Genomic DNA, 14900 nt, shown 5'->3' with positions numbered 1-14900 from the left:
CGCGTTAAAAACGACGCGTGAAAAAACCGGACGTAAAAACGGCGCGCAAAATAAAATTGTATTGTTAAAAAAACTGAATTTAAAATGCTTTTAATAAAAAATTCTATTTAAAAAATAAAAACTAATATAATAATACAAAAAAAGTAATAAAAAATAATACAGACAAAAGACAAAAAAGAGTAATTTTACTAAAGTGCCCTTTTGCATTAAAATATTAAAAACATAATAAGACAAAAAGTATTTAATATTAACTACTTTTAATCATATCCATCCATCTTGTAGATCTAGTGGCTAGAAAGTGGTTCTCTCGGTTCTTACAACAGGAGGTGGTTTTCATTTTAGCGGTCCCCTATATATATATATATATATATATATATATATATATATATATATATATATATATATATATATATATATATATATATAGGATAAAGATCCGTTAGGAACCACCCTTTATTGCGAGAACCGCGAGAACCAATGTGAACACATGGCAAATTTGTAATTAAGTGACATCTAATAAAAAACACGCACTCCTCTTATTTCATCCCCTGTTCACTATCGTCATTTACATTCTAGGGTTTCGTTGGAGATTTTTCATAATCAGCGACGGAGATCTTCGGCGGTGACTAATCTCTCTAGATTCACGGCGGCGATAGGCGGCGATATACACATCTTACAGGGGATTCAATTGGGATACTGATTTCGGCGTTTGTATACTGATTTCGGCTACACATGGCTTTGTCTGACTCATCTCGTGTTGGAGTTGAACCTACGGCATCTGATGATCATCATACAACATTGTCTGCATACAATCCACATCCCGATTCTGGTTTTTTTGGCCCATCTGATGTCAATTTCAATCCTATTTCTGCCGTGGGTCCATCTGATGTTGATGTCAATACCTTACCTGCAGTTAATCCAAATGAAAGTTGCAATCCTGTGTTTACAACAGTTGCAAATCGACACACCTTTCATGGGTTTGAAATACAGACGTTTGATTCCATGTTTACACCAGGCAACGTAGGCTCTGAGACTGCTAATTTACCTGATCAATCATTATCAGTTGACACTGCATCTACTGGTAACACCACATCTACTGGTTGCAATTCATTCAATTTGTGACTAAATGTATTATGTTGACTGATGTATATACTTTGTAAATGATATTGTATTAACTGTTATGCACATGTGCATTATACTTACTGTAATGATGTTGTATTAAATTATATGCACATGTGCATTATGTTGATTGTAAATGATATGGTATTAAATCATATGCACATGTGCATTATGTTGCAAATTAGATTAAAAGTCTACTTTCTGTTAAATTTTAATAAGTGTAAGCCTCTAATCATGCAAAAGAATGTTTCAGTACTAATATGCGAAAACTCAGATAGTTTTATCCTTCTATCAGGTATTAAACTTTTGATTGATTGATTGATTGCTTAAAGTTCTGTTTTTTTTTTCAGTTTCTCGAGGATTTTATCAATGGGACGGAAGTTTCATCTCTTTTGGACTGCATTCGTCTGACAGCAGGACCTTTGCATGCTCTTGATGCTGCAACACGTCCTGCATGGGCTGCTCCGGTTTCTGCAGTTTCTGGTGCGGCTTCATCTATCCCGACACTATCAAGAGCAAATGTTAATGGGCAAATGCCAAATGGTACAAACCCAAATGTTGGTCATGTCTATGGTCCCGGTACGGGTCCTGGTGGAAACCCTGGTGCATCTGCCATGTTAACTGCTTCTACTGTGGCTAGCGGAGGTGGCATGGGAATCGTTCCTAGTACTCTGTTACCGATTGATGTGTCGTTTGTTCTTCGTGGCCCGTATTGGATTCGGATAATATACCGGAAATATTTTGCGGTTAACATGAGGTGCTTTGCGGGTGATCAAGTTTGGTTGCAACCTGCAACGCCACCGAAAGGCGGTCCTACAGTTGGAGGTTCTTTACCCTGTCCACAGTTTCGGCCCTTCATCATGGAACATGTTGCTCAGGAGTTGAACGGTTTATACCCGAATTTCGATGGTGGTCAACCATCAGCCGGACCAACTAATTCCAACAATTCGGCTGCGTCTGCTGGTCCGCAACTCTCAGCCCCAAATGTCACCCGAGCAGGCCCTACGGTAATGTCTCTCCCAGGAAACCAACCCGTGGGATTTAACCGTTCTACAAATGCCATGTCAGCATCACCAAATTCACTCTTAGTGCGCAGAGCTACTGTGACAGTTCCTGCTCATGTTAGAGGAGAGCTGAATACCGCCATTATCGGGCTTGGGGACAATGGTGGTTACGGTGGTGGTTGGTCCATCTGCTGATAATACACTTGACAGTCACAATACACCTACAAATACAGAACATCAAGAGTTGCAATTCATTCGATTTGTGACTAAAGGTATTATGTTGATAACACCCATACTCGTCACTGATCATGCACATGTGCATTATGTTGATAACACCCATACTCGTCATCCGTAAACTGTTAACCATCATTATCATGAACATGCACATGTGCCAACAATCCATAATCATCACATATAAACTGTTAACCATCAGTACATAATTATGCACATGTGCATCACATTACCAACACCCCATACTCATCACCAAAAAAAATGTTAAACATTTATACATCGTGCGTATACACACCATCTACCATATACCATATTAATCATAATCTTATATGCTTTTCTCTTTTTTTCTTTATACAGGAACAATTACGACTTCTACACCTAATAGCACACCATATTGGATACCCGATGTTGATGCTGAATACATCCCTATTATAAACAGTACGTTTAACAGTTGGGAGTACGTTGAATCCAATGATACTGATGAAGATGTTGATGATGATGCTAAAGACCCTGCATATATATATGAACCTGAGTAACCTCGTAGACATTCATCCAGGCGTCATAAAACATTCAACGATTCTTGATTATCCTATATATAATGACAAATAGTTTCTAATCATTATTCTTTTTGTTTACAAACATTTTGCATTGTCTGTATACGTATTCATATGTTATGATTGTGATCATGATACTTTGATATCAATTAAATTACTTATTATACATAAGCGTATGTAATTTCATTATTGACCACCTAACAAATATTACCAACATGGTTACTGTTTTGAAAAATGCACATGTGCATACATATTTACTGTTTCTCCTCACATGGTAATTGTTTCAAACAATAAACATGTGCATACATGTTTAATGTTTCACTACATATTGTTATTGTTTCGACCAATGCACATGTGCATACATGAATATATTAACTACATGTAATTCGTTTTCCTTTACATATACATAATCATATGCAATGTGGTACCCCATACGTAATAGGGTACCACATCCGTAATATGATATGCTATATCAAACTTTGCACATGTTTAATACCAACATTTTCTATACCAAACAACATAATACATCGAATATTAACAAACATACCAATATACCTGAACAATCAAATAAAGTTTTAACCCATCAACCACCATATAAGACATCGTATACGTCAAACTTCTTATATCAACCATTATCGTAAAAAACTACCCACATATTACAATCAAAAGACATCAAGAAAACAAAAAGAAATGTCTTTATAAATTGCATATCCACAAACTACCTACATAACATTCGCATTAGTTCACAACCTCACACCTTCTGATCTTCTTTCCATTTCATAACTATCTTCCAACACTCCTCCTGTTTCAGCGCCTCTTCGTCCATCATTTTCCCTGGTATTTTTCATCCGTTAACCTATTAATCAAATACGCCTTTGTTGTCAATCCATGAGCAGTTTCGAATAATTTTTTCCTGCATACATTACATATTTTACATTAATTATTTCATGTATGCACATGTGAAATAAACATATTACATACAATATGTACAATGTTTATGTTTTAAGGTAATAATGCACGTGTGCATATGCCTTAATACATTCATATTAACTTAATCTGACAAAATATGCATATGTGCATAACTATGCACATGTGCATTAACATGACTGACCTTATCAACAGGTTTATTTCAATAACAAAACTTAACCCTTACCAATCAAATTTCGTAATACCACCAATCATATTTAACATTAACTAGCAACAAAACCATTATGACAAACTATGCACATGTGCATAAGTTTTTTTTTTTAAATGTAAATGTTATTCACAGAAGCCAACATCCAAAACAGAGGCGGTCGAACAAACCACTACATCAAAACGTAAAACAACTCAACACAAGAACCTAAAGACCGGAGACTAGCAGCTACCTTATATCGAAACTACACCACTTTTCCAACTTACGGACCTATTTTTGGACCGATTCTTATACCATAAAAACCGATGGGCTTAATATTACAGATAATCTCTCCGGGTTTAACTTGAGTTTCCAAGAACCTTTTATTGTTCCTGGCTAACCATATACACCATCTTGTCACGAACATAATGCCATGTAAAGCAACTTTCACTTCTCTATCCAGATTGCAAAACTCAGAGTCAATTATGATATCTTTAACCAAAAACAGGATAAAAGGACTCACCTTGCACCACTGACTGATGTGATACCAGACCCTGCACGAACAAAGAAGGTGTTCAGCTGTTTCATCGCCATCTTCACACAGACAACATTTCACGTATCCGCCCCAACAGTTTCGATCCTTGAATCACCCACATCTAACATCCATAACATCATATTGCCTGTTCCTTTTCCAGTTGTTGAGCACACCCCAGCATTCCTATTGCTTCAACGCCTCTTCGTCTAACATATGCTTAACTCTATCATCTGTTAATCCGTGTATTTTTTTTGCCATAGATGATCTACAATGAGCATGTGTATCAACATTAATTTATGATCAACATATAAGATATGCACACGTGCATCATTATATACATGTGCATAAACATTAAATACCTTAAGAACCTATGTTGATAAATTATGCACATGTGCATATTCTGACAATCTATGCACATGTGCATAACTATATATCACACAATTATACCTTATTAACATATTCCAAGATGAAATACATGTTAGCATAACTGTGCATAACCATATAGATCAAAGTCATATGCATCAACATTATCTACCTTGTTAGACTATTATTGCAAACTATGCACAGGTGCATATTAACCTATTATAACAATTTATGCACATGTGCATAACTATATAGATCACAAATTTAGTTTATCATCCTGTTATGTGTAATCATATTCTGTCAAGATATGCACATGTGCATAACTATATATCACACAATTATACCTAATCGACATGTTCTGTGTAAGCCTGTTCGGTTAGAAAATATGCACATGTGCATATCTATATAGATCACAACATTACCTAATTATCTTGTTCTGTTTCTGTTAGAAAATATGCACATGTGCATATCTATATAGATCACAACATTACCTTATTATCCTGTTCCGTGTAAGCATATCTTGTCAAAATATGCACATGTGCATAACTATAGCTATGCACATGTGCATCGACATGACATAACTTATCAACAGTTATAGTTCAGTAAAAAAAAACCCTAACGCTTACCAAATCAAGTTGTGTGTTGCCCATCATATCTAGCATTATTCACGTAACATTATTCATCAAGAAAAACTACATGAACAAACACATAACTACCCCAATACATATAGTTCTATCACAACATTCGCCCCTGTTCACTCAAAAAATCATATATATAACACAATTTTCAATATTGCAGATATGAAACAGGTATGAAACGTATGAAACGACTGTTTAAGTGTCATAATCACATAATAACATATCTGAATCGATGATTAAGAGTTGTATTGTCACATACGACTACAAAACAAAGTGTATGAACTTACAAATTCACAGAACGGTGCAACAACGAATCGTGATTCCGTTAGACGTGATTCCGTTAGACGCGATTCCATTAAACGACAGATGTTCTTCAAATTATCCCTATCTGTACAACAAATCTTGATGATTATGGTCGTTTTGCCCTAATTTCGAATCGAAGAGGAATGTGAAATCGATGATTATGTTCTTTTTGCACTAATATCGAACATACGATGAAGTTTGATGATGAACTACTGATATTGTGGAGCGTCGAACTTGATTTTTTGTAAATCGCTGTGATGAATCGCAGATTGATGATGCTTGTGGGATTGTCGGACGTGATTTCTTGATAGATTGTGATTTAGTTTTTGTTTGAAGTCCAGTAGTACAGATGCAGGGAGAGGAGGAGCGACTAATTTACAAGTTTTATGTATTTACAAAATTGCCCCCTGTTCACATTGGTTCTCGCGGTTCTCGCAATAAGGGTGGTTCTCGCATGAACCTTACCCTATATATATATATATATATATATATATAGAGAGTGGGGATCCTACGGAAAGTGTGTTTTTCCTAAAAAGTGTAAAAAGTCATAAAACACAATAATTTCATGCATAAAACACACCTAAAACTCACAAATAATAGAATGAATATTACTAAAACACCATATTTAAACTCTAATAGTCCATAAAAACTTCAAACACACCATCGTAGAACTATGAATATAAAACACACAATGCTAAACAACATAAAACACAATAATATTTGTCATTCCACAATCAGAGCCTTAACATCTAAAACACAACACAAAACCCACATACATGATGTTTTAGTAATCTTCATCATATTATTTGTGGGTTTTTGGTGTGTTTTATGGTTGACATTATGGTGTTTTATGACTTTTTACACTTTTTAGGAAATTTGGACTTTCTGGCCAACTCCTATCCTATATATATATATATATATATATATATATATATATATATATATATATATATATATATATATATATATATATATATATATATATATATAGGGGAAGGTTCAAATGAAAACCACTAGTTATTGTGAAAACTAGAAAACTAACTAAAACCCACTAAAAAGGAGGGAGAGAAGACTTTTAATGAAGGAGGGGTAAAATTGGAACAAAAAATATATAACTTTTCAAACATTTCTCATTTCTCCATACGTTATCATTTTAAAACAAAAATGGCACCATAAGATCACAAATTTTCTTATCTTTCATTCAAGTATATTCGAGCATATTTTTTATGATATAAAAAAAGATTTATGGTGTCGTCTTGTTTTTAATACTATTATTATAGTAGTGCACATGTGCAATATAACATGTACTACAATGTGCATTACATGCTTAAAATTAGTTTTTTGATTCTAGTTTAGCTTTTAGGGTTAGTTTTTTTGGAGGTTTAGGATTAGGATTGGGTTTTTGGGTGTGGGGGGAGGGGGTTTAGGTTTTTGGGGGGTGGGGGTGGGGGGGTTAGGTTTTTTTCGGGTTTATGTTTAGGGTTTAGTTTTAGGTTTTCGGGAGGGTGGGGGTGGGGTTTAGTTTTTTTTTTTTTTTTTTTTTTGGGGGGGGGGGGGTTAGGCTTTTGGTGGAAGGGTGAATTTAGGTTTTGGGGGGGGGGGGGGGTTTAGGTTTTTGGGGGGTGTCGGTGGGGGGTGGGTTAAGTGGTTTAGGCTTTCCGTATTAGTGCACATGTGCAGTACAACCAAAAAAAATTTTTTTTTTTTGAAATATTTTTTCCATATATAAAAAGTAGCGATTTTTCTAAAAAAAATTGTAAAAAAAAAAAAAATTTGTATGTTTTTTAGGTTTTTTTAGGCTTTTTTAGTTAGTTTTCGAGTTTTCACAATAAAAGTGGTTTTTATTTGAACCATCCCCTATATATATATATATATATATATATATATATATATCTGTGTGTGTATGTATGTATAGGTGTGTGTGTGGGTGTGAGGGACGTCGAGAACGGCTTCCAGCGGCCGGAGATGACGGGCCTGGCCCGGCGCTAGAGCAAGGGGATGGAGTGACTGGGGCGGCGAGATGGGGACGGGCATGGGGACGGCCCCCATACCCACTAGTCTTTGGAAATTAGTTGTGATGATCCCAGATATTACTTGAAATTATTTTTTATTTTACTATATAATTGGATCATAGGATCTAATCGAGATTGGAACACATTCTACTTAAATGTACTACTAGTTGTAGGACCCGTGTAACAACACGGGTAGGTTTAATAATGATCGAAATCAAATACTAAAAAACAGATTATAATATATCATTTAAATTTTGGTCTTTAGTTCTATATCTTTATAAAGTAATGTTAAAGACAGTATGTGTGACCACACGGGTAGCTTTAATAACCATCGAAATAGATTATAATACAACATTTAAATTGTTTGTATTTAGTTCATGTTTGATATAGAAATTAGCTAACTAACTGATAATTTCTTGTCTAAAATGAAAGCATGACCTAATTTTATGTTGTCTAATAATTAAAACATGACCTAATTCAAATAACTAAATGTTATTGAACAGTTCAATAAAGCCCCTTATATTTGATCCAATTAACCTTAATAATGGAATAGATTTTGTAGGCCCATTAAAACCCTTCTATCAAATCCGGCTCCAAATTCTAATCACTCATCTACCCTTCCATTTCCATCTCCGTTCTTCGAAGGGCGACAAAGAAACGACAGGGAGTGTTAAAGATTTTTCCTTATCAGCAAAAGGTAATCTAAAACGTATTGATTTGATTTTGTTTTTTTGAAATCTTTGCTTCATGTAATTTTTTATACCACGCTTGCATGTATGATTTTTGATCTTAGGTTTGTTCTTCTATATGAACTGTAATTTGTGATCATGTTTGTTTATTTGATTTGTTATACTTCAGATTCCGTCATATGAATGTTCGTATTGATTTTCGATTGAAGTTTATACTTTTGTATGGATGTTAAAAATGATTGTTTATCAGTTGTTGTATAAAGATTTTTTAAGATTATGAAACTTTCAGTTGGTGTTCTTGACAGATTTTATCAGATTATAATGTTTAGTATAGTTTCAGTTTGTAGTTCTTGATGTGTTATAATTCTATTTTTCATATAAAGATTTTATAAGATTATGATGTTTAGTTTAGTTATATAATTTTAGTCTTTCACAGATTGAATTGTAATATTTTGGATGTTTCACATGTTATGTATGTTCATATGTTGATTACTTATGGTAGTTTAGATGATACATTTGTATTTTTCAAGTCTTTGTTTATGACATGTCAAGCTCCCCTGATGCTTAATGAGAAATAATAATAACGATCCAAATAAAATGTCTTTCTTTTTCTCTTTAGGATAAAATGTGTTGTAACAATTTGCAATGAGTTATTAAGCATCATAGAACCCGAATATCACACTTACTTATTCATCACAGTCTCAAACGTACATGATTTCATCATCAGTAGTCGTCAACAAACCAAGGACTTAGGATTTCATATCAGAAACGACAACAACGAATATTGAAGCAAATAGTAACATCCCGGTTTGTGGTTTTGTATCACACTGTCAAAAATAGAAGCAAGACAAACCCTTAGAAACTCTCGGCATCGAAAACAACATTTGGTCTTTCACATTGTTAACATTGAATATATAAAATAACCTTTTAACGTTATATAATATTTTAGTCTATTAGTTATACTCTTTTTAATTGCAATACTTAGAATAATCTTTTAACGTTTTAATCTGTTATTTATTAATGATATTTATATTATTTTCTCTCACAGTTCAAACTTAGAAGGATGTATGGGTTTGCTTCTTACATGACCGACAACCAAAGGAAATCTTTGGTTAGTATTTTAATCTCAGTTATGGCGAATTTATTTTCTTTATAACATCATGTTAGACAATTTCTGATTTTAACATATTTATACATAGCTTCTGCCAAAAAAATATAAACAATGGATAAAAGAGTTTAACTATCCTGTTGGTTTTGTCAAAGTACGGACAACTAATGGGCAAGTCTTTGAAGCCAAGATATATGATTTAGGAAACTTCTATTATCTCTACAATGGGTGGTATTCCGTAGTTGAAACTTTGAAACTACAATCTAGATCATGGCTCGTATTTCAGTATGAAGAAGCATTACAAAGTTTCCGGATATTTTATTTCTATGACAATATTGCATTTGCTCCATCTGATTATTTTTACTACAGACCCAATGGCGCTTTTGATAAACCTGATGCTATGGTATGTAGTTCGCAATCTGGGTTCGGTATATTTATTATGGTTCGGTATATGAAACTACTAATATTTTTTTTTCTCGTTATAGCATATCAATCGTTTATTTGTACATCACAAGATGGACAATACCATTCCAAATTATCCGGTTGTTATTAGAGGTCCTGGGAAGCATAAGTTTTTTGTTCGAATGGATGTTAGTGACAATCAACTTTACATAACAACTGGATGGGATCGGATTAAGAAGAAATTTTCATTAAGTGATGAACATCTTCTTGTGTTTGAAATGATTGATCTTCACACTTTTGGTATGTCCGTTTTCAATTGTTCCAAGGATGCTGATTTAGTGTTGCCACCGGAATTATATGCTGCTATTAAGGAAGAAGTGGTAGAAGAGGTTATCAGTATCTCTGATGGTGAAGATGTGCATGACATAACTAAGGACAATGAAGCTAAAATGCTCGCTGTAACTACAAACGACGAAACTATTTCAGTAGTTTTCCGTGTGGACAATCATTTTGTAAGTTTCTGTAACCAATAAGTACTAACAGGACCTTACATTGTATTAACCATATTATAATACTATCTTTCTTAACATTATTTGTTGTTTGTTACAGCGCATTAAAAAAGTTCTCGCTAAAATCCTTGGCTTGGATAGGAAAAGAACTTTAAAGATTGTAGATGCTGCTGGAAATGTTTGGGATGTTCGAGTCGGTATCGAGTCTCCTGATGATCGGTTTTACATAAAAAACATGAAACAGTTTGTGAAGGATAAAAACATGGTTCCTCGTGAAGAGTTTACCCTTAAGTTCGTCATGGGTAAAGGTATTTTATTGTTTGGCTGAATGGTTGTGGGGCTTTTGCAGATAATGTTATTTTGTATGGAAACAATGTTTTTTGTTTGTGGTTGTTGGTTTGCTCAAAACACTTTTGTAAAGGTTGGTAGTTTAGTTTTGACCCTGGTAGTACGAAGGGTGTAGCAACTCAAAAGTTTTTAATTCATATGTTACTGAACCACTGCAGACTATATATTAAGAACATGAAGTGTTCCTAATGACTAACGGTTGAAAGTATTACTTGCATTAGTTATTTCTTGTCTTTTAGATATATGTTATTGTTATTTACCTTTCATTGTTTTATAATTGTTAAAGGTATCATTTTTTAGAAATGTATACTATATTTTAAAACAATTCTCTAAAATAACATCCATTATTATTAGATAAAAGGAACATGTTCATAGGATATGCGAAACATAATACCAAATAACTTCAAACAGTAAAAGACTTTTCTTCAAAATGCTATTTCTACAACGACTATAGATTTTGTAGAACTTCTTTGTAGACCATGTTAGTTGTGGTTTTACACACTTGTTTTCCCCTGTCACATATCAAGATCTTCAAACCCTTCCTGCTCTTTACTCGAGATACAACAACGTATAGTTGTCCGTGACTAAAAACCGGCCGTGGAAGATATTAGCCTACACGTTCAAGTGATTGTCCCTGTCTTTTGTTGATGGTCATTGCAAAGCATAGAGATAATGGGAACTGTCTTCGTGCACTTTTCACCGGTAATCTTTTATCGGACGGTGTCATTTTCAATCTTGAATTCAAAGTATGATGACCTATATTATTTCCAGTAATAATCTTTGCTTCGATTACAAGTTTTCCAAGTTTTGTTACTTGAAGCCGTGTACCGTTACACAAACCATTTGTTTGATCAATGTTTCTAAGTAACATTACCGGAGCTCCAACTTTAAGAACCAATCACAGTATCTAATCGAGATTGGAACACATTCTACTTAAATGTACTATACTTTTCATATTTGTTATAATCCGTACTAAATACTAGTTGTATGATTAATTTTTAATGTTCAAAATATAGAAAATAGATTATTGTGTAATACAAGTCAATGTGAATAATTTACTTTTTTTTTTTTTCTGAGAGTGACTTTCTATGTACATAACTAGGTGTTATCATGAGTTTGTCAAAGACAAAACTCCCGTCAGCCCCGCACTTGAGGACGCGATGTTCATCGGGCCCCGGCCCCCGCGCAAGCTGATCTCCTCCCGGAAACCATACTATCCCCACACGAGAAACTCGCTGTGTAACAACTGGGTAAAACCAGGTGTGCCCTCAGGATCGCACCATGCCTCGGTAGGATACGATCCATCACTGGGATGATCTATTGATCTATTGATCTTTGCAATTCCGTATAAACGACAAATTCTGGAATTACATATAAACCATATATGGATAGTTTGTATAATTTACTCTACTTTAACAAAGCTAACACACTTTTAACTTTTCAGTTCACTAATTCAAGTCAATAAAGTCAAGATTGGATTGAGATTTTATGATATTATTAATAGGATAGGATTCTTATCCTATGCTTCTAAAGATTCTTTTTATGTGTTAGGGGTGAAGATTGGGTAGCATGTTGAGGGAGTGATCGAGAGCAGTGGCGAAGCTTGAGATTCCGGACCGTAGGGTCGAAAACGCATATATCTAAAAAAATTATAAAACTAGGGGGTCGAAAACGTATATACCTAAAAAAATTTGTACGAAAACTACATACTAGGCACTACTGAGCGAAAAGTTCGGGAGGTCAAGCGCCCCCGAACTTTGACTATATGAGGACCAAGTTGTTACAAATGTCACACTTGTACGGAAAAAGTCTGGTGTTGATGGATGTGAAGGATGAGTGATGACTAACCTTTGAAAATGATCGTTGGCGTAGGATACTAGTGTTACTTCGAATTTGTCACAAAAAATAAGGTCACTAAACTGAACTCAATAAATAAACGTACATTCAATCTAAAAGAAAGCATCAAATTTAGTTTTACTAAATTCTACATTTTTATCCTCTGGCTGCCAAGTTATCACATAACAAAGCAAAAAAAAAACAAATAAGTGTCACGTTATCCATGTTAGGTTAACGATGTTTATGTTATATTCACATGAAAATAAATAAAAGAGTAAAATGTTAAAATGGTCCTTGAGTTTAAATCACTTCTGCCACTTCAATTAAAAAATGAAACGTCAAAGACTCAGATATATAGTAGTTTTCATTTTTGTTGTCATTTTCACCAAATTGGTAAACCAGGTTAGAATTTTCTGTTAAACTTCTCTTTTTCTGTCGTTTTCTTCATTTAAGTAAAATATATTATTGCATAAAATGACGATTATACCCTTCATTTAAATGAGGAAAACGATAAAAAAATAGGAGAAATTAACAGGAAATTCTAACTCAGTTTGCCAATTGAATAAAATGACAACAAAAATAAAACCACAGAGATCCAGATATAAAAAGTTTCATTTTTTGATTTAAATGAAAAAAGTAACCTAAACTAAAAAACTATTTTAACATTTTACTCGGAATAAAACCATACTGATTTTTTACATATAAATTGAAAATAGTTGTTTTTTTTTTGAACGGCCAACAAACTCAATCCCGAGCACTCTCGGGGCACCCACTGGACAAACGGAGTACTCCGAGAGTAACTCGAGTCCACCACCAATTCCGGGGAAAACCCGGTAACCCACCCGTCCGTAGGCACGACAATGAAATTACCGGTAAAACCCGTTTGACTCAAGGATCCAACCCAGGTTTCCCTGGGTCTCCTATCATTGCCCACCACTACTACAAATTATGACGTAGGCTCGACCAGTTGGGCCGACCTTAGGCGGACACCCCTCCTGAGTGCAATGGAGGTCACCAACCTAGGCCATGGACCTTCTTGATCGCCCATGCAAAATAGTTGTTATAATTATCAAGTGTAGGAAAATAAGTCACCACTTGTTTGCTTTTAACCTTTTATAGAAGACATGAAGAATTTTGTGGGGTCAAAAGGGACCAATCATGACGTCACATCCAAGGTGTTTTTCACCGGTTTAGGTGCTTGAGGGTCACGGACGGCCACCGTCCTCGCCTTTTAATCTACAAAAAGTGCTACCAAATTATAACCAAATCATTTTTTTTACCTTAAAAGCTACCTCCCTTTTTTACGATCACACTTTTTTTAAGAATATTATTGAAATGTTCTCCTTGAACTATTTTTATGTATAATGATCATCAATTGCAATGAAACGATATGATGTTATTTGTGTACAAAATATAGGTCAAGGGATTAAAGAAAGAGATGTATCACAAACTAACTCGATAGTGCTTATTACATACATGAACACAATGTTCATTCTTCATCCAATAGTTTTTTTTTTATTTACAATTTATCACTACAAGAAAAAACCGGTATAGGGACGACATCTATAGGGAGGACATTGGTCGTCTTCATAGATCAACATATAGATTAACACTAAATTGAGCTCGTTTTTGTAAGGTATCATGAATACATGAAACTATGACGTTGTGGGATTCACGCTATTATATTTTGATAAGTTAAAAACGTTGAAAACACCACTTGCATGGGTAGTTGCTTCATATGCTACAAACCAATCATGGGCAACGATTAATCTTGTAATTTGAAAGGGCTCTGATACGCATTGAGCATCACAAATGCTAAGAAACCTTTGATAAACAATGATATCAGATACACAGAGCTCAAATATCATATATTGTATATTGATTTTTTTAGCTAGCTACCCCCAAAGGTATATTTGGTAATGCACGTGAGGGAAAAGCTAATCCATAACTATTGATAACATATATATAACGTGTTATAGGCTTAGTTTAATGGAATTACAGTTTGATAAGAAGAAAGATAATCGATTGAGGAGTCACATGTTTCATTACTACATAAACATAATCGATTGTGAAGTCACATGTTTCATTACTAAGTACCCATAATCGATTAAGAAGTCACATGTTTAATAATGTAG

General features: G+C 34.2%; 1 protein-coding gene and 1 non-coding gene across 2 annotated transcripts; one reads left to right on the top strand and one right to left on the bottom strand.

Moving 5' to 3' along the window:
• The first annotated feature begins 593 nt into the window (after window positions 1-593).
• Window positions 594-1954, top strand: LOC118485684. The gene is made up of 2 exons (XM_035982062.1): window positions 594-1081; window positions 1470-1954. Exons 1-2 carry the CDS (start codon window positions 733-735, stop codon window positions 1553-1555), a joined length of 435 nt encoding a protein of 144 aa, XP_035837955.1. The 5' UTR covers window positions 594-732; the 3' UTR covers window positions 1556-1954.
• Window positions 1955-13676: 11722 nt separating this feature from the next.
• Window positions 13677-13835, bottom strand: LOC118486109. The gene has a single exon (XR_004877965.1). It is a non-coding gene; the product is annotated as a U1 spliceosomal RNA (small nuclear RNA).
• Between the last annotated feature and the right edge of the window lie 1065 nt (window positions 13836-14900).

The sequence above is a fragment of the Helianthus annuus genome, chromosome 13 (assembly GCF_002127325.2).
Source record: "Helianthus annuus cultivar XRQ/B chromosome 13, HanXRQr2.0-SUNRISE, whole genome shotgun sequence".
Lineage (NCBI taxonomy): Eukaryota > Viridiplantae > Streptophyta > Magnoliopsida > Asterales > Asteraceae > Helianthus > Helianthus annuus.
Note: the sequence above shows the minus strand (reverse complement) of the source record. Positions and strands in the feature narration are given on the sequence as shown.